This window comes from Macaca nemestrina, chromosome 2 (assembly GCF_043159975.1).
Source record: "Macaca nemestrina isolate mMacNem1 chromosome 2, mMacNem.hap1, whole genome shotgun sequence".
Taxonomy (NCBI): Eukaryota; Metazoa; Chordata; class Mammalia; order Primates; family Cercopithecidae; genus Macaca; species Macaca nemestrina.
The window spans coordinates 171,529,317-171,551,030 of record NC_092126.1 but is presented as its reverse complement, the minus strand read 5'-3'; the positions used below and the strand labels follow the sequence as shown (position 1 = coordinate 171,551,030).

The 21,714-nt window shown below is 38.9% G+C and overlaps 1 protein-coding gene across 10 annotated transcripts in view; it reads right to left on the bottom strand.

Annotated features, from left to right (window-relative positions):
* Window positions 1–6,854: 6,854 nt before the first annotated feature.
* The window catches only part of LOC105470402 (solute carrier family 9 member C1), a 134,916-nt gene continuing 120,056 nt past the window's right edge, over window positions 6,855–21,714 (bottom strand). For 5 of the 10 annotated variants that reach the window (XM_011722371.3, XM_071092430.1, XM_011722372.3 and 2 more), the window contains 3 exons: window positions 20,990–21,048; window positions 17,716–17,801; window positions 6,856–7,224 (listed from right to left, as the gene is read on the bottom strand). In XM_011722371.3, coding sequence (XP_011720673.2) covers window positions 17,748–17,801; window positions 20,990–21,048 — 113 coding nt within the window. In that variant the 3' untranslated portion in view covers window positions 6,856–7,224; window positions 17,716–17,747. Of the gene's footprint in view, window positions 7,225–17,024; window positions 17,354–17,715; window positions 17,802–20,989; window positions 21,049–21,714 lie in introns of those variants that run through there. The other 5 variants (XM_071092429.1, XM_024789316.2, XM_011722377.3 and 2 more) reach the window with 3 other exon arrangements.

The following is a 21,714-nucleotide window of genomic DNA, read 5'->3' as shown; positions in this document are numbered from 1 at the left end:
TGTTATCCTGCCCAAATGTTACTGTTTGGCCTGTCCAGCCCCCCTATTCTGTGCCCATATAAACCCATATAAACCCCAGACCTCAGCTGGCAGAGAGACAAGCAGCTGAACATCAAGAGGAGAAGCAACTGAGTGTCAGAGATGCGGCTTAGCTTCGGGTGGCATGACTTCAGAGAGGAGCCTGGCCAGAGACAGCAGGCTTCAGGGAAAGATCACCTTCTTTCTGTACCATCCCCTTTCCAGCTCCCCTTCCACTGAAAGCCACTTCCACCATTTAATAAAATCCTCCACATTCAACACCTTTCAAACCATTCATGCAACCTGATTATGCCTGGATGCCAAACAAGAACCCGGGTACCAAGAAGGCAGGGTGTAAAAGGCCGTCACCCTGACTCTCCACTGAGTGGGTTAAAATTGAGCTGTCCACGAATGGCAACTGCTAAAAGAGCATTAATTGTAACACATCTCTAGATGCTGCTGTTGGGCTGGAGCTCAAAAGTGCTCACCCCAGCCCTGGCACCCTCTTGCCTGTGTGCTCCCGCTCCCACAGAGAGTTTAAGTATGGTGGTGGCCAAGTAAGTAGGCCACACCCCTGTCGCAAGTCCCGAGAAGGGGTCAAGGGGACTCTCCCATCTCAGAAGTATGACAATTTCTTACAAAATTGAACATAGACTTACTGTACAACCTAGCAATTTCACTCCTAGGCATTTAGCCAAGTGAAACTTACATCCTCTAAGAATGTGTGTATAAATTTTTATATATGTTTTACTCATAATAGCCGAAAAACCCTGGAAATAGCCCAACTGATCTCCATTGAGTGAATTGCTAAATAATCTCCGTGTTATATTACATCCACACAGCAGAATCCTGACCATCATTGAAAAGGAGTGGACTATTAATACATGCAATAACTAGGATCAATCTCAAATGCATTATACTAAGTGAAAGAGACCAGACTTAAAGCCTACCTTCTGTGACATTCAAGATAAGGTGAAACCATAGGAACAGAAAACATACTAGCGTTGCCAGGAGCAAAAGGTGGGGGAGATGTTGACTTTCAAAGGACAGGAGGAAATTTTTTGTTGTTGTTCTTTATCTTGATTGTGTTAGTGGCCACATGACTGTATGCATTTCTCATAATTCATAGAACTGTATACTAATAAGGGTGGATTTCACTGCATATAAATGAATCTCAATAGAAAAAAGGTTAAAAAAGAAAGAAATCTGGGGACCGGAATCATCGGTTTTTGTATTATCCTTATATTTGATGGTTGTTTCTAGTTTGGTCACTCATCTGTTTGTTCATTCCTTTAAGAAGTATGTGTTGAGTGCCCACTATGTGCTGGGCACTGTGGGTTCAATGGCAAGAAAAGCAGATACAGGACTGCTCTTACGAAGTTCCTTGAAAGAAATAAAACAAAGTGCAAAATATTTTATTGCTTGTCCTTGAGTAATGTAAAGGTCCTATCTAAAACAGGCAGGAGAAGCATGGAGAGTGGGCTTTGAAGAAACAATTTCCCAGAAACTAGGGTACTAGTTGTGCAACCCCAGATTCACCCCACATCATTCTTCTCCATATAGCTGCTTTCCAAACTTCCTTTTGGCTCTGTGAGGGATTTCCAGGAGCAGCTTATTAAAAACAGAAGATTTTATTATAAAAGATAAGCCATTATTGACCATTCACTTTTCTAAAAAAACACAAATGTGAGAATAAAATAAAAATACCCAAGACTCACTAGCCCCTGCAGGACAGAAAATAGCCCTGGACAGAGAGCCTGCTTATACCTACCTAATGTCTGAACTTCTCACACGTTCTAGGGTTTCATATTTTGTTACCTCTTGCAAAGGAAAGGAAACTGGCTAGAAAATTCATGTACAAGAAGGTCACAACTTTAATGACTTGTACAATCTAGTTTGCTGCTTTAACAGACAATATCAAATAAGCACTGTCAAATACTACTCCCACCTAATCTTTGCTGTCGTTGTTCTTTGAAATTATCTTTGGGATTGGTTATGTTCTCTCACTGTAGCTTTCGTTTATCTCAGAGCACACACCCTAACATCCATGTGCAGTCTCCATGCTCAAGTATTCCAGAATACAATTCTCTAGAGCCTAACTTCAGTTGACACCTGACTCCAAATTGCAAATCTCCCTCCAATCAAAAAGAAAGGGAAAATTCATTTTTAAGGGCAATTAGCAAATATATTACAAAAATAATTTCAGATAAACTCGATGTGACAAACGGTGCTGTCAAGTCCTCTTATTTGAATACTAGTCATTGTCTTGAGAAAATGTGTGCAATGTAGGATATCTTCTTGGTATATAAAAGGGGAATATTTCCTTCTGTTTTTGTAATCTCTTTAGGGGATTGCCTGTGGTGCACATTACATTCTGGTTGAATATTTATTCAGCAATAAGAGTGTTTTCTTTCTCTTCTATTTTTGTGGACAGGTTTTCTGAAATAGCAGGAGATTTTGCTTTTAATTCTGTTTCCCCAATAGTAGCCCCATTAATCTTTTTTTTTTTTTCATGAATCCCTCAGGTAATTGACTCTAGGAAAGATGTTACGGTGGTGAATTTTCTTATTTTGTAAATATTTGAAAATCAGGAAAATCCTCCCATCAATAAATTAAAGGAAGCATTGAAGTAAAAAAGAATATTCTTAACAAAGCTTATATTAAAAATTAGAAGTTTCTACTGCATATAGATCTAAGAAACCTAGGGGTACCCTAGTCTGTTTCTCCTATTCTCCTCTTTCAAAACCATTCCCTTACCCAGGCTGGATAATGACAATAAAAAATAGAGTATGTGTTCCAAATTATCGAATGCTTCTTCCTTGCGTATGGAAAATCTGGGATGACAACCAGTGGTCTGGCCATTTTGTGTGTGAAAAAAAGAGGTATGTATATGCGAGAGTCTGAAGGAATCTTCATATATCATTATAACTAACCTGTCTCTTCCCTGTTGCCTTCAGAAAAAAAGAAAAGCAATCAATCTAACCTAAAAGTGCCACCTCCTCAGTGGCCTCAGCACCTTTTGCACTACCTAGAGGCTAGCAGCAGGAGACCAGAACATCTTAGCATTGTGAAAGAGAGACAACATGGACAGGGTGCTTAGCCAGTGAGTAGGGCTATTGTTGACTTCTCACCAGTATGAATGAACAGATCCCAGACCCTGGTTGGGGCAGCCTGAGCAGACACAGCCTGGATGCTGCTCCAAGGGTGGCTTAATTAGTTCCAATATTGTCTAAAGGAGTCTTTCAGTCCAGAGAGCCATGGTAGGGTGAGTTCTGGAAATCAACCTGCCCATTGTAATTTAGGGGAAGGTTAGGAATTGCTTTCCAGCGTCTGTTTTACTCAGGCCGCTAGATGGAGAAGCTGAGCTGTGGAAGTGTTAGCTATCCATCAGTTGTGTAAAGTAGCATGAAAGAGCAGGATATTTATAATATACAGATTTACTGCTGTGAAACTGACTGGACTATAAATAATACATCTTCTCTCCATAAATGAGTAGAGCAACACACCGCCACACAAAGAAGCCCAGATAACAAATCTTTGAATCACAGATTCACTCTTTATTCTTCTCAGTGTTAACCCTCGTGCCTAACACATGTAAGAAACTATATTTCTAACATATGTAAGAAACTGTATGTGTTGAATTGGAAATAAAAGTCTGGATATTTGTTAGCAGATGATAGGGAAATCAGAGAACATTTGGGTTGAGATTTTTAAATTTTCTTTCCTATCCTTTGGCATTGCTGTAAAAAATTAATGACCAATGACTGTTTTGCTCTATCCTTTGAAGATCATAGAAAAGTATAATCAAAATAAGTATTTGTTGAGAGCTTGCTAATAATCCAGGAACTCTGTTAAATGCTTTAGATACAATTTCTAATTTCTTCATGTAAGAATTCTGTGGAATAAATACTATTTCCTCTTTGTGGTAGATGAGAACACCAGGCTCAAGTGACTTGCTCAAGGATATCCCAATAGGAAGTGACAGAGCTAGGATATATCAAACAGGGTGTGGATTTATCCATTTGTTGTCCTACTTAATAAGTACTTGTTGAAAGATAAGGTTGACTTGGAAACCTGGTCTACATCGCTCCAATGTGTCAATAAGGGGTAGTATATTAGCATGTTTAGTGTGTCAAGGCTTCCCAGTTCTTACGCGGTTTTCACAATCTGGGCTGGCCTCAGCACAAGGCACGTTAGAGACCTTTAGGATAAGAGTGAGTGATAAGAGTGATTCTAGACACTCCTGCAGTTTCAAAGGCCTAGATGGGATAATTCTAGTCCTAGTCCAGTCACTTTCTGGCAATGATGAAAAGAGGAAAGGGAATTGGGAGAACTATTTATGCAGAAAGAAAACTCTTTTGGGGCATTTTATTATGGGAAAAGAAGTGGTTTCTTTAAGACTTCTTACAGAACCAGGAGTCAAATAGTTTAGTTAAGACTTCCCTATTCTTCTTCCCTTTAAAAGAGGATAAAGGCTGCATGGTGACAGAGTACTGAGGAATCTTCCTGAATAGAACTTTCTACCTATATACTTTGTGATACAGAATATGAGCTGATTAGTGGTCCTAGCTAATGTCAGATAGTTATGTGTTTGAAAACTGTAACTATTAATTGCTGCTATTCCATACAAAAAAGTATTTTGTTTAAAGAGGAGATAACAGAGTTTCAGTAACTCTCTAGGTGAACGTTGGGGTTGGACTTTTGCTTTCCGGTGAAGAGATTTCAGCACATAGCTCTATTGACTTTGCGGGAGCCATGGTAATCCAGAGATGATTGTCTAGAAACAGAATGGGAACTTTTTCAGTTCACTGGGAGTGCTCTCATAGCTGCAACCACCAGGAGGGTGGCACAGAACTTCTCTGAGAATGAATGACCCTTGGGGAGAATGTTTCTTCATTTGCAAAGTTTCCTGTTTTTCATTAGTAAAACTAATATAGAATAGGGAAGATAAGTTAAGTATCTGCAGAAAAAGTACAAACCAGGTTTAAGCATTATAAAAGTTAAAGAATAAAGCTAAATTACAAAAATATTCAAGGGTCAATGGACCAAGGAAAGCCTTTTATATAAAAATTTTAAAAGCAGACAATGTTCCGGGCATTGTAAGCAAATAAGCAGGTTTCCTCTGAAGAGCCAAATGAAAGTGAGCTCTAAGCACCCTCCTCAGCCAAAGTCTGTACATTACATTCTTTCAGGTAAAAGCAGAGCCCTAGGCACATAACCCACCATGCCCTGAAGATAAAGCTGGTTATATACATCATGCATGGTACAAGGATTTTATATTCCAGTGTCTTGTGTAGTGGCCCTTTCCCACAGGGAAAAGGTTTACAATCCAGTACACAAACCTAGTCCATGACATTGACAGTGACTAATGTAATGGAGTGTATGCAATACTTCTTCAATGGCTTAAATTTCCATAATAAAATCTAAATAACTTAAAAAGCGTTATACTGATTGTACTTGGAGGATTTAAATCCGTGTCATCATGCCTAGCTGTGTGACTTTGAGCAATTTATTTGCATGCTCTAAGCTCCATTACTTCCTTGGCAAAATGGAACTAATGATGGTACGTACCTCCCAAAATTCATATGACTGCATAAGCTAATGAGGGAAAAGCACTCAGAATAGCATATCAGAAGATACATTAGGCTCTCCTTAAGTAACAGCTACTGTTGGTGGAGAGCACTTCTTCCCTCTCCTGGTGCTTGCTCTAGATCAAGGGCTGACCTCTCCATTGCCTTTATATTGCTGCCCATCTTCATTTTCTCATTTGTTCTACTGAAGAGAGGTGGTTTATTTGGTTGATGAATTTGGAAGTAGAACCTGGACATTCTTTGTTAATCCCCTTCTTCCTGATATTTTTTGGAGTAAATTTAGTCTTAGAAATCCTGCATTTTCTACTGTTCTCAGCTCTGCATTAAGCTTAATGACAAATGCCTACAGTAGTCAATCTTTCCAATTCTAGAGTAAAGAAGGCAACCACATGATCTAATGTCAGCTCCATGAGTAACAATGGTGAGCTTGTGAATGTTTTAATCTCCATCTGCTTTAACCCTTTATCACAATTTTCAGTTGGTTCAGAACTCAGGAGAGGAGGGGTTCTCATTAATGGGATTCCTTAAACACTTAACAGCTGTCAGGTCATCATCACCGGGAAAAAAACTGGTTACGGTTAGTTGTGGAGAGAAGTGGTAGCAGTTTGATTTGACATTGTCAACAGAAACAAACCAAGCTGTCTTTTCTACAAGGACACTTTTGTGACAGGAGCCGCCATACTTGGCTTCTAAAACTGTGCCCACCACCGGTTATTTGGCATAGCATTGAGATTTCCAAACCCCCAGGCGGAAGTCTGGCTCTGAAGACGTAGCTTTAAATTTTTATTAATTCTTCAGGTATGTATTTAGGGCTTACCATGTTAGAGGGATATGTTTTATAACTTGTTTTCAAATCTCTGCCCTGCCTCTTCCTAGTTGTAAGATTTTCAGTTTACTCATTCATAAATTGGGAATAATTGTACTTACCTTATATGATTGTTACAAAATGAGTTCATCATAACTCTATGGCATGTGTTGGATGCCTCCAATAGAGAAAGCATGGACTAACTCGTCACTGTTAAGACTATTTTCTCAAATTACACGCCAGGCATTGTGCTCATTGCTGTGAGTATAATGGTGAATAAAATGATTACTGAAAGTTTCACTTAGGCCTAAGTTGCCGGATTCAGTCTGAATCAGTTTTCATTCCTCACTATTATAATTCTCTGAGAGCTACCGAGATGAGTGAAGTGCAACGAGTGAAACAAATCAATACTTGGATCAAGAACAACATTTAAACTATATTTTAATACATTTTATTTTTCATAAAGTGAACCAAACCATTATTGCTGTAAGAGCAATATGCAAAATATCTAGATGGCTATAAGCTTATTTTCTGGCTCTAAGACTAAAATTTACTCTAAGAATTTCTAAAATGTTTTGTATATTTAAAATAACGAATATTTTAAATCAAGGAAATTCTGCAAAAAGTATATGTGTTGAACTGGCTGGTCTCAAGGTCCAAACTTCTTTTCTGCTTAGCACCAAGATCGTCCACATAGGATCCAACTTGATGTTGCTCCTTGATGTAGGGAAGTGTGTTTCTACAGCAGGACGCCTCTCATAGCCACAGTATTAATACATGCTTCAGTCTTCATAACAGTCTCACTCTTTCCTAATAGAAGTGCAAAGAAAAAACAAAAGCATAGAGGGCTTTGGTATTTTCAACATTGACTTACAACTTACAAGAGTGACTTACAAGAGTAGGATGTATTAGAGGGTCAATTTGATTCCCATAAGAAACACTTGGTCATTTTTGCTAAGGCCAAGGAAGGAATTGAGCACGTGAGTGTGAATACCTTGTCATTCATAGAGTGGTGGCAGAATGATTTAACCTAGGAGTCAGAGTCTGAAAAGCCACTGATGCCTGCTAAAATGAACAGGTATAGTTTATGGATTGTCAGGAGGAGGATTGTCCATTGTGAGAAGGATTGACTTAATCCATTACCACTCATTGAGCTTCAGTTCAGACTATAAAAACCCCCTCTCATCAAACCAGTATTGCTGAATGCAAAGGGTGTTAAGAAGAAATAAATAACTTTCAAATAATTTATATTTCAATAATGTTTAACAGTTTCATAATCATGTTTTTGATTATAAAATCAATAGAACCACATAAAATGAGAGAAGTGAACAAAACCACTCCTACTCTCATCCTTCTAATTCCATAATTAATTTGTATTGATCTTTTCGAGACCCTTTTCATGTCAAAAGATGTGTATGTGTTGTATGTTGCATATTTTGCCTTCCTCTTCATATTTTACATTGACCTGTACAACCAACCCTTTTAATGGTTGCATGATATTTCCTCATATGGATGTTCTGTAGACAATCTTGTTGTTAGACACTTGAGCTCTTTCTTTTGTCATTAAAAGTAGTGGTGCCTTGGATGTTTTATACACATTTACTGTAAGAATAATTTACTTTGGATTAATCCCTGGAAGTATAATCACTAATTCAAAGTGTGTGAGCATTCTTCTAACTTTGTTACAAGTTGTTATTACTCTTCTACCAGCAAAATATGAGAAAATCAATATCTCTCAATTTTCATCTATTTCCTCTTCTATTTCAAAGGAAATAGATTTTACCAATGAATAAAAAATTTGTCAATTAAAAAAGCAAATGCTAATACTTTATTTTTTTTAAATTTGCATTTCTTAGATTACTATTTTCCCCATTGTTAGGTATTGTCTTTTACTTGAATTAGTTGTTCATAGTTTGCCTGTTGAAATTACAGTGTTTTCCTAATCATCTTGTACACATTATTCCAAGGTACAGATATTGATCTTATTGTTAGTAATTAATTCTTTTTTTGGACCATTCTTGAACTGCTTTTATTATTATAGGATTATATAAGAAACTGCTGACTTGGGTTTCCTCCTGCCAAGAAGATTATCAATCTCCAGCACCTCCTTATATTTCCTTCTGCTTTCTATGACAGTATTACTTTCTTGAGGTAAAAGAGATTAATGCATTAAACATTACCTAAATCATTCTGACTTAAATTCAATATACAAAAAAGAGAATATCTGCTGATAATATATGAAAGTATTCTTTGGGCAATAATTTTTTAAAAATCTTTTTTTTTTCCAATTTTTATTTTAGATTCCGGGGATACATGTGCAAGTTTGTTACCTGGGTATATTGCGTTATGATGGGCTTAGGATTCAAATAATTCCATCACCCAGGTACTGAGCATAACACCCAGCAGTTAGTTTTTCAACCCTTGACCCCTCACTCCCTTCCCTCTGTAGAAATCCCCGGTGTCTAATGTTGCCATCTTTACATCCACGAGTACCCAATGTTTAACTTCCACTTATAAGTGAGAACATGCAATATTTGGTTTTCTTTTGCTGTGTTAATTTACTTAGGATAATGGGTTTCAGCTGCATCCATATTGCTGCAAAGGACATGATTTGGGTCTTTTTTGTGGCTGTATAGTGTTTCATGGCATATATGAACCACATTTTCTTCATTCAACCCACCACTGATGAACACCTCAGTTGATTCCATGTCTTTGCTATTTATTGTAAGTGGTGCTATGATGAACATGCAAGTGCATGTGTCTTTTTGTTAGAATAATTTGTATGTATATATAATCCCCAGTGATGCCATTGCTGCATCAAATGGTAGTTCTGTTTCAAGTTCTTTGAGAAATCTCCAAACTACTGTCCATAGTGGCTGAACTAGTTTACATTCCCGCTAACAGTGTATACGTTTGCTTTTCTCTGCAGCCTCCTCATATCTGTTGTTTTTGACTTTTTAATAACAGTCATTCTGAATGGTGTGAGATAGTATCTCATTGTGGTTTAGATTTGTATTTCTCTAATGATTAGTGATGATGAGCACCTTTTCATGTTTGTTGGCTGCTTATATGTCTTCATTTGAGACACATCTGTCCATGTCTTTCATGCATTTTTAATGGCGTTGTTTTTTGCTTGTTCAATTGTTTAAGTTCTTTATAAATTCTGGATATTAGGCTTTTGTCGGATGCACAGTTTGGGAGTATTTTCTCCCACACTGTAGGTTGTCTGTTTATTCTATTGATAGTTTATTCTGCTGGGCAGAAACTCTTTCGTTTAATTAGGTCCTCCTTGTCAGTTTCTGTTTTTGTTGCAATTGCTTTTGAAGACTTAGTCATAAATTATTTGCCAAGGCCAGTGTGGAGAATAGTGCTTCCTAGGTTGTCTTCTAGGATTCTTATAGTTCGAGGTCTTACATTTAAACCTTTAATCCATCTTGAGTGAAGTTTTGCATACAGTGAAAGGTAGGGGAAAGAATGAAATAGTTTCAGTTTCATTCCTCTGTATATGGCTAGTCAGTTATCCTAGTACCAGTTATTGAATAGGGAGTCCTTTCCCCATTGCTTGTATTGTCAACTTTGTTGAAGACTAGATTGTTTATAGGTTCTCTATTCTGTTCCATTGGTCTATGTGTCTGTTTTTGTACCGGTAGCACGCTGCTTTGGTTACTATGCTTTTATAGTATTGTGATGTCCTGGCTTTTTGTTTTTTTTTGTTTGTTTGTTTGTTTGTTTTTTTTGAGACAGAGTCTTGCACTGTCACCCAAGCTGGAGTGCAATGGCGTGATCCTGGCTCACTGCAACCTCTGCCTCCTGGGTTCAAGTGGTTCTTCTGCCTCAGCCTCCTGAGTAGTAGGGATTACAGGTGCCCACCATGAAACCCAGCTAATGTTTTGTATTTTTAGTAGAGATGGGATTTCACCATGTTGGCCAGGGTGGTCTCAAACTCCTGATCTTGCAATTCATCCGCCTTGGCCTCCTAAAGTGCTGGAATTACAGGCATGAGCCACCACACACAGCCATTTTTTTCTAATTCTGTGAAAAATTATGTTGGTAATTCAATATGAATAGTGTTGAATCTGTAGATTTTTTTGGGCAGTATGGCTATTTTAACAATATTTATTCTTCCAATCCACAAGCATGGAATGTTTCTTCATTTGTTTATGTCATCTGTGATTTCTTTCAGCAGTATTTTGTCATTCTCTTTATAGAAATCTTTTACCTCCTTGGTTGCATGTATTCCTAAGGGGTGTGTGTGTGTGGATATTGTAAATGGGAGTGTGTCCTTGATTTGACTCTCACCTTGAACATTGGTGTATAGAAATCCTACTGATTTTTGTACATTGATTCTGCATCCTGAAACTTTGCTGAAGTTGTTTGTCACCTCCAGAAGCCTTTTGGTAGAGTCCTTAGGGTGTTTTAAATATAAAATCATATTGCCTGCAAAGAGAAATAGTTTGACTTCTTTTTCTTATTTGGATGACTTTTATTTCTTTCTTTTGCCTAATTGCTTTGGCTAGCATTTCTAGTATTATGTTGAATAGGAGTAGTGGGAATGGGCATCCTTTTCTTGTTCCAGTTCTCAAAGGGAATGGGTCCAGCTTTTGCCCATTCAGTATGATATTGGCCGTGGACTTGTCCCAAAAATAATAGGAGCTTGATGGCTCCTATTATTTTGAAGTGTGTTCCTTCAGTGCCTAGTCTGTTGAGGCTTTTTATCATGAAGAGATATTGGATCTTATCAAAAGCTTCCTTTATGTCTATTGAGATGATCATATGGTTTTGTTTTTGATTCTGTTTATGTGGTGGACCACAGTTATTGATTTGCTGGATGTTGAACCAGACTTGCATCCCAGAAATAAAGCCTACTTGATCATGGTATATTAACTCTTTGATGTGCTGCTGGATTTAATTTGCTAAAATTTTGTTGAGAATTTCCACGTCTATGTTGATTGGGAATATTGGCCTGTAGTTTTCTTTTTTCATTGTGTTTTGCCAGATTTTGGTATCAGGGTGATGTTGGCTTTGTAGAATGAGTTAGGGAGGAGTTCCTTCTCATTGATTTTTTTTGAAATAGTTTCAGTAGAATTGGTACTAGCTCTTCTTCTCTTTGTGTATCTGGTAGAATTTGGCTGTGAATCCATCTGCCCTGGGCATTTTCTTTTTTTTTTTTTTTTTTTTGGTTGGTAGGGTTTTTTATGGATTCAATTTTGGAACCTGATATTGGTCTGTTCAGTTTTTCAATTTCTTCCTGATTCGATCTTGGGAGATTGTGTGGTCCCAGAAATTTATCTATTTGATATGGTTTGGCTGTGTTTCCACCCAAATCTCATCTTAAATTCACACATGTTGTGTGAGGGACCTGATGGGAGGTAGTTGAATCACGGGGACATCTTTCTTGTGCTGTTCTCATGATAGTGAATAAGTCTTATGAGATCTGATGATTATATAAGGGGGAGTTTCCCTGCCCAAGCTCTCTTCTCTTGTCTGCCACTGTATGAGATGTGTCTTTCACCTTCTGCCATAATTGTGAAGCCTCCCAGCCACATGGAACTGTAAATCCAGTAAACCTCTTTCTTTCATAAATTGCCCAGTCTCAAGTATGTCTTTATCAGCAGCACGAAAATGGACTGATACACCATTTCGTCTATATTTTCTAGTTTGTGTGTGTAGAGGTGTTTATAATAGTCTTCAAGGATCTGTTGTATTTCTGTGGGATTGGTTACAATGTCACCTTTGTCATTTCTGATTGTGCTTATTTGGATCTCTCTTTTTTCTTTAATCTAGCTAGTGATCTACTGATTTTGTTTATCCTTTCAAAAAACCGACTTTATTTCCATTGATTCTTTGTATGGATTTTTCTGTCTTAATTTTGTTCAGTTCTCTGATTTTAGTTATTTCTCTTCTTCTGCTAGCTTTGTAGCTCATTTGTTCTTGTTTTTCTAGTTCCTCTAGTTGTGAAATTAGACTGTTAATTTGAGATCTTTCTAACTTTTGAGGTAGGCATTTAGTGTTATAAACTTTATGCTTAACACTAGTTTTGCTGTATCCCAGAGACGTTGGTATGTTGTGTCTCTGTTTTAATTTATTTCAAAGTATTTTTTTGATTTAATTGTCTACTGAAACATCAGTCAGAAGTCAATTGTTTAATTTCCATGTAATTGTGTGGTTTTGAGAGATCTTCTTGGCATTCATTTCTATTTTTATTCCACTGCTGTCCAAGAGTATGGTTGGTATGATTTTGATTCTTTTGAATTGATTGAGACTTGCTTTATGGATGAGCATGTGGTCAATCTTGGAATATTTTTTGTGTGCAGATGAGAATAATATATATTGTGGTTGATGGGTGGAGTATGCAGTAGATGTCTATTAGGTCCAAGTGTTGAGTTCAAGTCCAGAATTTCTTTGTTACTTTTCTGCCTCAATCTGTCTAATATTGTCAGTGGGGAGTTGAAGTCCCTCACTATTATTGTGTGACTATCTAAGCCTTTTCATACATCTAGAAGTATGTGTTTTATGAACTTAGGTGCTCCAATATTGGGTGCATGTAAATTTAGGATGGTTAAGTCTTCTTGTTAAATTGAATCCCTTATCATTACATAATGCACTTCTTTGTCCGTTTTTACTGTTTCCAATGTAAAGTCTGTTTTATCTGATATAAAAATAGTGACCCCTGCTCTTTTTTGTTTTACATTTGCATGGTAGATCTTTCTCTAGCCCTTTACTTTTAGCTCATTGCTGTCATTATGTGTGAGATGGGTTTCTTGAAGGATAGGTCTTATTTTTTAAATTCAACGTGCTACTCTATGCCTTTTACATGGGGGTGTTTAGACCATTTACATTCAAGATTCATATTGATATGTAAATTTTGATCCTACTATGAAGTTGTTAGCTGTCTATTGTGCAGTTTCTATTGTGCTTTTGTTTTATATGGCCTGCAAGGTATGTACATAGGTGAGTTTTTGTGGTAGCAGGTGCCATTCTTTTGTTTCCTTGTTTAGAACTTTCTTAACAGTCTCTTGTAAGGGTGGTCTCATGGTAATGAATTCCCTTAGCACTTTCTTGTCTGGAAAATATTTTAATTTTCCTTTGCTTATAAAGCTTAGTTTGGCAAGATATGAAATTCTTGGTTGGAATTTTCTTTCTTTCAGAATGGTGAATATAGGCCCCTAGTCTCTCCTGGCTTGTAAGGTTTCTGCTGAGAAGTCTGCTGTTAGCCTCATGGAGTTCCCATTGTATGTTATCTACCCTATTTCTCTGACTTTAAAATTTTTTCTTTGGCATTGACCTTGGACAGTCTGGTGATGTGTTGGGGATGTTCATTTTGTATACTGTCTCTAGGTTTTTGTATCTGGATATCTACATCTCTAGCAAGATTAAAGAAGTTTTCTTGAATTATTTCCTGAAATATATTCTACAGGTTGTTTGACTTTTCTCCTTCTCTAGGGAATGCCAATAATTCATAGGTTTGATCTCTTTATATAATCCCATATTTCTCAAAGACTTTGCTCATTTTAAAAATTCTTTTAAACTTTATTTCAGGCAGACTGGGTTAGTTCAAAAGAGTGGTCTTCAAGCTCTGAAATTCATTCTTCTCCTTGGTTTAGTCTATTGATAAAGTTTTCAATTGTATTTTGAAAATTTTTGGGTGAGTTTTCCAATTCCAGAAGCCCTGATTGATTTTTTTTAAAGTGTTTATCTCTTCTTTCATTTCCTGGATTGTTTTAAGGTTTCTTTGTGTTAATTTCCAACTTCATCTTGGATCTCATTAATCTTCCTTACAATCCATGCTTTGACTGCCTTATCTGTATCTCTGAGTTTTGGTTAGGGACCATTGCTGGAGAGCTAGTGCAATCCTTTGGTGGTGTTACTACATTCAGATTTTTCATGGTGCCAGAATTCTTGCATGGGTTCTTTCTCATCTGGAGACACTGGCACTTCTAATTTTTGTAATTCTTTTCATGTGAGTAGAATTTTCCTTTTTTCCCTTTAACAATATTATTATTAGTTTATTTTTTTTATTTTTCCCTTCCCTTTTCCCCACTCCCTAGGTGGTATGACTATACAGAATGCTGTTTTGGCTTTGCTACTATAGCTCTATGTCTTAATAAGAGTTTTGGCAGGTTTTATATTGGGCTGTTCAGTTCATCCTACAAGCGTGTAGATGGCACTTACAGTAAGAGCTGGCTGTGGCCAATGTGTTTAGGTAATACTTTATTCATGTTTACTGGCAGAAACTATTGTTTTAGGCAATGGACTAATTCCTAATATGCACAGTGGTCTGAGTTCTCTGCTCAGCCCTGAGGGGATGGGGAGTAGGAGCCATAAAGGGTGTGTCTTGACTGGGCAGGTCTTTCTGCAGGTCTCCTGATAGCAGGTGCAAGAACCAGTGCCAATAGAGAACCAGTGGGTGTCCTCAGGTACTCACTGGTGTGTCTGGGAATGGAGTTGGGAAACCTTGGCTCTGAGTTCTCTGCACAGGGATGTGGGGCAACCTAAGCTCCTAATCTGGAAGAGTGGGTGCTTCAGATGCATGAGATCTGCTTGTGTGTGGAGCAGAGATGGCCCCCCTGCACCAAGACCTCTGCACAGGAGGGGTAGGATGACTCAGGGTGCTGGTCCAAGGAAGCATGTGCTCTGAATGCCTGCAGATCTGTGTGAGCATGGAGCAGAGAAGGTCCCCCTGTACCAAAATATCTGCACAGGAAGAGCGGGGAGCAGTTAGGTCAGGCTGCTGATCCAGTGAGTGCATAATCTGAATGCCTGGAGATCTGCCTGGGCTTGGAGCAGACAGTCCCAGCGCATCATGATTCAGGAAGGGTGGGGTGGCTCAGGCTGTTGAACCAGGTCAGTGGGTACTCTGAATGCCTGGTGATCTGCCTGGGCATGAAGCAGAGAGAGAGTAACACACACCAGATCTCTCTGCACAGAAAGGATGGGGTGGGTCAGGTTGCTGATCCAGTGAGTGAGTAATCCAAATGCCTGGAGATCTGCCTAAGTGTGAAGTGGAGAGAACCCTGCCGTACCATGATCTATGTGCAGAAAGGATGGGGTGGCTCAGGCTCTTGAACCAGGCAAACAGGTGCCCCAAATGTCTGGAGATCTCCCTGGGCTTGGGGCAGAGACAGCCCTTCTGCACCACAATCTATGTCTAGGGAGGATGGCACAGCTTAGGTTGCTGAACCAGGTGAATGGGTATTCCAAATGCCTGGAGGTCTGCCTGGGTGTGAAGCAGAGAGCCCCATTGTACCATGATCTATGTCCAGAAAGGGTTATGTGGCTCAAGCTGCTGAACAAGGCAAACGGGTGCTCTGAACACCTGAGATCTGACTGGGTAGGGAGCAGAGGGAGCCCCACTGCACCATGATCTGTGTCCAGGAAGGGTGGGATGGTTTAGGATGCTGAACAAGGAGAATGACTGCTCCAAATACCTGTATTTCTACCTGGAGTTTGAGCAGAGAGGGCCCCACTGCACCACAGTCTCAGGGGAGCAGGATAAGGCACCTAGCAATGGCACATACAGATAAGTTCCTGGTTGCCAAGCTGGCCCTGGCTGCAAGTCTCACTACCCGGGAGAAAATACAGGTGTAGCAGTTTTCCTCCTACCCTAGACTTGCAATGGGGAAAAGCACAATTCTAGCACCTACTGTTGAGGCACTTTCCACAATTCTGGCAGTGTTCTGCTCCAGAACAGGGTGTTCAGTCTCTGGCTTGAGACTAAAATGCCTGCATAGCCACACTGCTCAGTCACCCAAGAATGACTGACTTTTCATGTGACTGGATTAAAAATGGCATCCTGCTCTCATCCCAGGTCTGGGAAAATGTCTACAACTTTCTCCAGTGCCTTTCTCCTAAGTTAACTCAAGGTCTAGGGGGAAACCAAGTGGTCTCCCTTGGCCTGGGTTGCTTGGATCTCCAGTAGAAAGATGAGTCACAAAGGGAAGCTCTCTACTTCTCTCATATACTGGGGCTTCACTCACTTTTATGAGGTAGATGCCGTCATGGGGGGTGTTTGCCAGTGTTCTCCTCTCTGGGATCTGGGGTGTCCCTCATGATTCCAGTGGATTCCCATTTTCCTTCTTGAATTTCCTTCTATGCTCACGGAGGTAATTTTTATGCACTATCTTGCTATTTCCAAGTGGCTGAGGCACACTGAAAGCCTCTAATCTGCCATTAAATTCATCTTGCAAATACTTTTTCAAAGGGTATTTTAAGCTTTTAAATCTACTTTTAAATATGGCCACATTTTAAAATATGGAGGTGGCATGGAAGAAATATATATACATTATATGTATACACACATATATATTTTGAGATGAAGTCTCACTCTGTTGCCCAGGCTGGAGTGCAATGGCATGATCTCAGCTCACCGTAACCTTGACTGCCCAGGTTCTAGTGATTTTTCTGCCTCAGCCTCCTGAGTAGCTGGGATTACAGGCATCTGCCACCGTGCCTGGCTAATTTTTGTATTTTGAATAGAGATGGGGTTTCACCGCCTTGGTCAGGCTGGTCTTGAACTCCTGACCTCATGATCCATCCGCCTTGGACTGCCAAAGTGCTGGGATTACAGGCGTGATCCACCATGCCCAGCCTGAAGAATTACATTTTTAAAATGGAGATAAACCTATTTATCTGATGGCTTTTATTTTTTAACTTAGTGATATGATTTATGTAACATAAAATCACATAAAGCATACACACACAAATATTTCCCCATAGACACATTTTGAACAGTTAACTGTCAGACTGTCGTCCTCACTGTTCCCCAAAAGTCTTGCTTTCCTTTATCTTCTCTCATGAACATCCTCTTCCTTTCTTTACAAAGATTTTGCTAATTCCCACAGCCAGCCATTTCTCTCTTGAATTCCTTTAACTTCAGCTGGTGTTATCCACAGTGTATCCTTTGTGGTTAATTGCCTTCTGGTAGGTTTTGTCTTCTTAACTAGAACATAAACACTTGAGAAGTGAAGTCATAACTTATCTTTTTATATCTTCCAACAGTACATGGTAGCCTGAAAAATAACCTGCTAAATTGAGAGCAGCCAATTTGTGAGATTAAGTAGCAGTATATATACAGGAAACCAGAATACTATGAAGTTTTCAGAAATCTAGATAAAGGAGTCTTATTTTAAAGTTAATTCTCTAAATCACAGCTTAGAAATACTGTAATTAGAAGAATCATCTGACTAGTGGAAAGAGCTATAATTCACACTGTCACATAAAGGGCAAGTAACTTTGGCTTAAGTCTGTATCTCCAGGGACAGATGTGCTCCTGATCCTACTGAGGAAACCAGAGTGGCTTACCTGACTTTCCTAGGTTTATTCTAAGGGACTTCTTACAGTTGAACTTTGTCATTGAGATCATTAAGAAAATGTGCAGGCTCTTGCATCTAGAAATTGAGACAGGAGACAGGACTCAAATTCTGAGACTGTTAATAAGGGTCAGATTTATAAAGCAGGGCTGGTAGAATTCAGTCTACAGAGCAGGGAGCAAGGCTGGGGACTCCTGGCAGTGGCAGTACTGTGTGCTCCATCCTGGGATTCAAAACACTTTGTTACTTGATGTGATGATAGACCTTTTTGAAGGGGGCCTGCCCCTCCACACCTGTGGGTATTTCTCGCAAGGTGGAGACGAGAGACTGAGAAAAGAAATAAGACACAGAGACAAAGTATAGAGGAAGAAAAGTGGACCCAGGGGACCGGCGCTCAGCATATGGAGGACCTGCACTGGCACTGGTCTCTGAGTTCCCTCAGTATTTACTGATCACTATCTCTACCATCTCGGAGAGGGAGATGTGGCAGGACTACAGGGTAATGGTGAGCAGAGGGTCAGCAGGAAAACATGTGAGCAAAGGACTCTGTGTCATAAATAAGTTTAAGGAAAGGTGCTGTGCCTCGATGTGCATGTAGGCCAGATTTATGTTTGACTTTACACAAACATCTCAGTGCAGTAAAGAGCAGTATTGCCACCAGCATGTCTCACCTCCAGCCATAAGGTGGTTTTCTCCTATCTCAGAAAATAGAATGTGTGATCGGGTTTTACACTGAGACATTCCATTCCCAGGGATGAGCAGGAGACAGATGCCTTCCTCTTATCTCAACTGCAAAGCGGCTTTCCTCTTTCACTAATTCTCCTCAGCACAGACCCTTTACGGGTGTCGGGCTGGGGGACATTCAGGTCTTTCCCTTCCCATGAGGCCATTTCTCAGGCTGTCTCAGTGGGGAGAGACCTTGGACGATACCCAAGCTTTCTTGGGCAGAGGTCTCTGTGGCCTTCCGCAGTGCATTTTGTCCTTGGGTACTCGAGACTGGAGAATGGCAATGACTTTTACCAAGCATACTGCCTGCAAACACATTTTTAACAAAGCACATCCTGCACAGCTCTAAATCCATTAAACTTTGAGTCGATACAGCACATGTTTTTGCGAGCACAGGGTTGAGGCTAGGGTTACAGATTAGCAGCATCTCAAGGCAGAAGAATTGTTCTTAGTACAGATCAAAATGGAGTTTCTTATGTCTACTTCTTTCTACATAGACACAGTAACAGTGTGATCTGTCTTTCCTTCCCCCACAACTTTGATGGACTTTTTATTACGTAAAGAGAAAGCCATAATCCTGGAATGGTAGTGATGAGAAAAGGTTTTGGGATCCTGGGAAGAGAGTTGACTCTAACACAGCCAGGTTCTAACTTCAGGGAGAAAAAGCATCTACTAAACAACAAAATTTGATGATTTTCTTTACATGTCTTAATAGCCAATTTTCGTGTCATTTAACAAACTTTTATTTTCACACTCCTGCTTCATTAACAGCCATCATGCCATCATTTTTTTTAATTGATGGAAAAGCAACACTCTTTGAGGCTAGGTACATGAAAAACATTAGTTTTCCTCCTTCGATCCCTCCAAATATGCTAAGGTAGCATTGCTAAAAAAAAAAAAAAAAAAAAAAGAAAAAAGAAAAAAAAAGATGGTCTTGTCAATGGGCTCTAGAAGTCATCTAATACTTTATTTTAAATGTCCTCCTCATCTATTTTTCTATTGTTATTTCCCTTTGCTATTCTCTAGCCTTCAGGAGCAACTGTGTTTGGAAGAATTAGAATAGGTGCATGTATCCATGTTTTTCAGAGAATATGGGAAGAGTCAAAGATGTTTGGAGAAGTAGTTTCCTGTCTTGAGAAGGCATGAGCCGAAAATAATGGAAACTGTGTATAGGAATTGCTTCTTTGTGCCAAGGACTGTGCAGTGTACTTTTCACTTCTTTGATCTCTACAGAGGTGGGTATTGCTATTATCACTCTTTTGTAGACAAAAAAATGATGCTTATGTAGGTTAAAAAATTTGCCCAAGGTCACATGGCTATTAAGTGGTAGGATCTAGAGTCAAATCCAGAAAGTCTCATACTTGACCCTTATGCTATTCTGCCATGAATTCCATTCAACAGGCAATAAATAGGAAAGGTTTGAGGAAACTTTTTCCCAAGAAGTCTCCAAAATACTTTTTGGAGAGAGTGAACATCCTTCCTTCATGAGGGATGGAAACTTGGGTACTGGAGAAGTGTGTTGTCCTCTTAAAAGCCAGGGCACTTGGATGAGGAACATCTTCAACTTATCACAGAGCCTATGATCATCTTTCATTCAACATATATTTGTGAAGAGATGTTGGGGACAAAAGGAGTGTCTGTTCTCAGAGGTTTATGTCTAGTGCTAATAGAACAAATAGGCTTAATCGATGTAAAATAAGTATTTAACAACTAAATACACAATTTTATGGCTTGTGTGTTCATAGCAGACATGTATCAGATTCTGAATATTATAATCAGCATCTTCTGGAGCAATATAACCAATCTGGCAGAGACTAAAGCTAAAAATGAACTCTCCAGCACATCTGGAGTCCATGCGATTCAGACACAGACAGGATGGTGTAGATTTGGTGGAGTATTTTAATTAGATTTCTCTCTGTTCAGTTTCAGTTCCAGAGTCCTATAGTGTTTCATAGCTTGGAATCCTATTGTGAAGTTGGCTCAAGATTTTGAGGATCTCAAGATCCCCAGGGTCGTAGAGGAACATGAAATTGATCAATATTTGTGGGACTTTCTGAATAATTTAGGTTAACTGGGATATATTTTATTAGAGCATTTATTATTGAGCTGCTTCTTTCTGTCATGCACTGTGAACACAGGGCAAACTGCTTTCAGGCTTAAAGATCCCAGATGCATAGCTGAGGTAGCACTGAAAGACTTAAGGTCAGTCCAGATTTTGGCACTCCAAGAGGGAATGGAAAGGGCTCGGGTGTGCTAGCACTGTAGCCATCCTGGTAGTGCCCTGTTGCTAATGTGATTCAAGACAGATATTCTGGCATCCCTTGAACTTTGTTTTTCTTTGTCATTTCTCTAATACTTCCCTAAAAATAAGTATAATTTCCACTGTACCCAGTGCTAAAATAAGTGTTTTACACCAAAATCTACAAAATGACTAGCAGATGAACTTTATCAGAATAAGAGAAACACATTGGTAGTTTCCATAAACTCTAGACTCTCTTTTACCCAAAATAAAACCTTTAGAAAGGCTGCTTTAAATTCACCTCCTTAACATTTGTTTTTGTTTCTCCTTGAATGCCTGCTTCCAATGTTTCAGTTGAACCTGATTCAAAAAAAAAAAAAAAAAAGTTGTTAATTCAACCACTGAAGCAAGTGACTATTTCTATTAGTCCAACTATCAGATTAGATCAGATTCAAATCACTCACACTCAGGATCTGTGATCTGAAGTTGGTGGTAATCTCATTTGGTTTAAAAAAAAAAAAAAGGTCACATTTTAAAAAGTGATTATAAGTCTTTTATTGTGGAGATTATATAATAAATGTGCAAAAAGTTTGGAAAGTAGAGCGACAAAGTCATCTATCACTCCAATATCCCAAAATACTTTTATATTAATATGTATTGAGGGCCAGGCATGTTGCTGGCAATGAGGATACATAAGAAAGCAGAAGAGTTAAGATTCATGTCTTCTAGGAGTTCTACTTAGTAAAACAGACAGACTAGCAAACATACAAAGAAACATGACATGGTAAAAACAGGACTGTGTATATGTTGGGCTATGGGAGCACACAGGAGAGTCACATAGTGCAGTTTTGTGAATTTGGGATGTATCAGTGATGGCTGCTTGGAGAAAAAGCTGAGATTTCAAGGATAAGGAGTTAGCTCCATGAAATGAGGAGATGTGGGGAAGAGGATGTATAGAGAATTTCAGGAAAAATGAACAATATGGGGAAAGGCTCAGGAATGGGAGGCCACCAGGTCTTCTATATC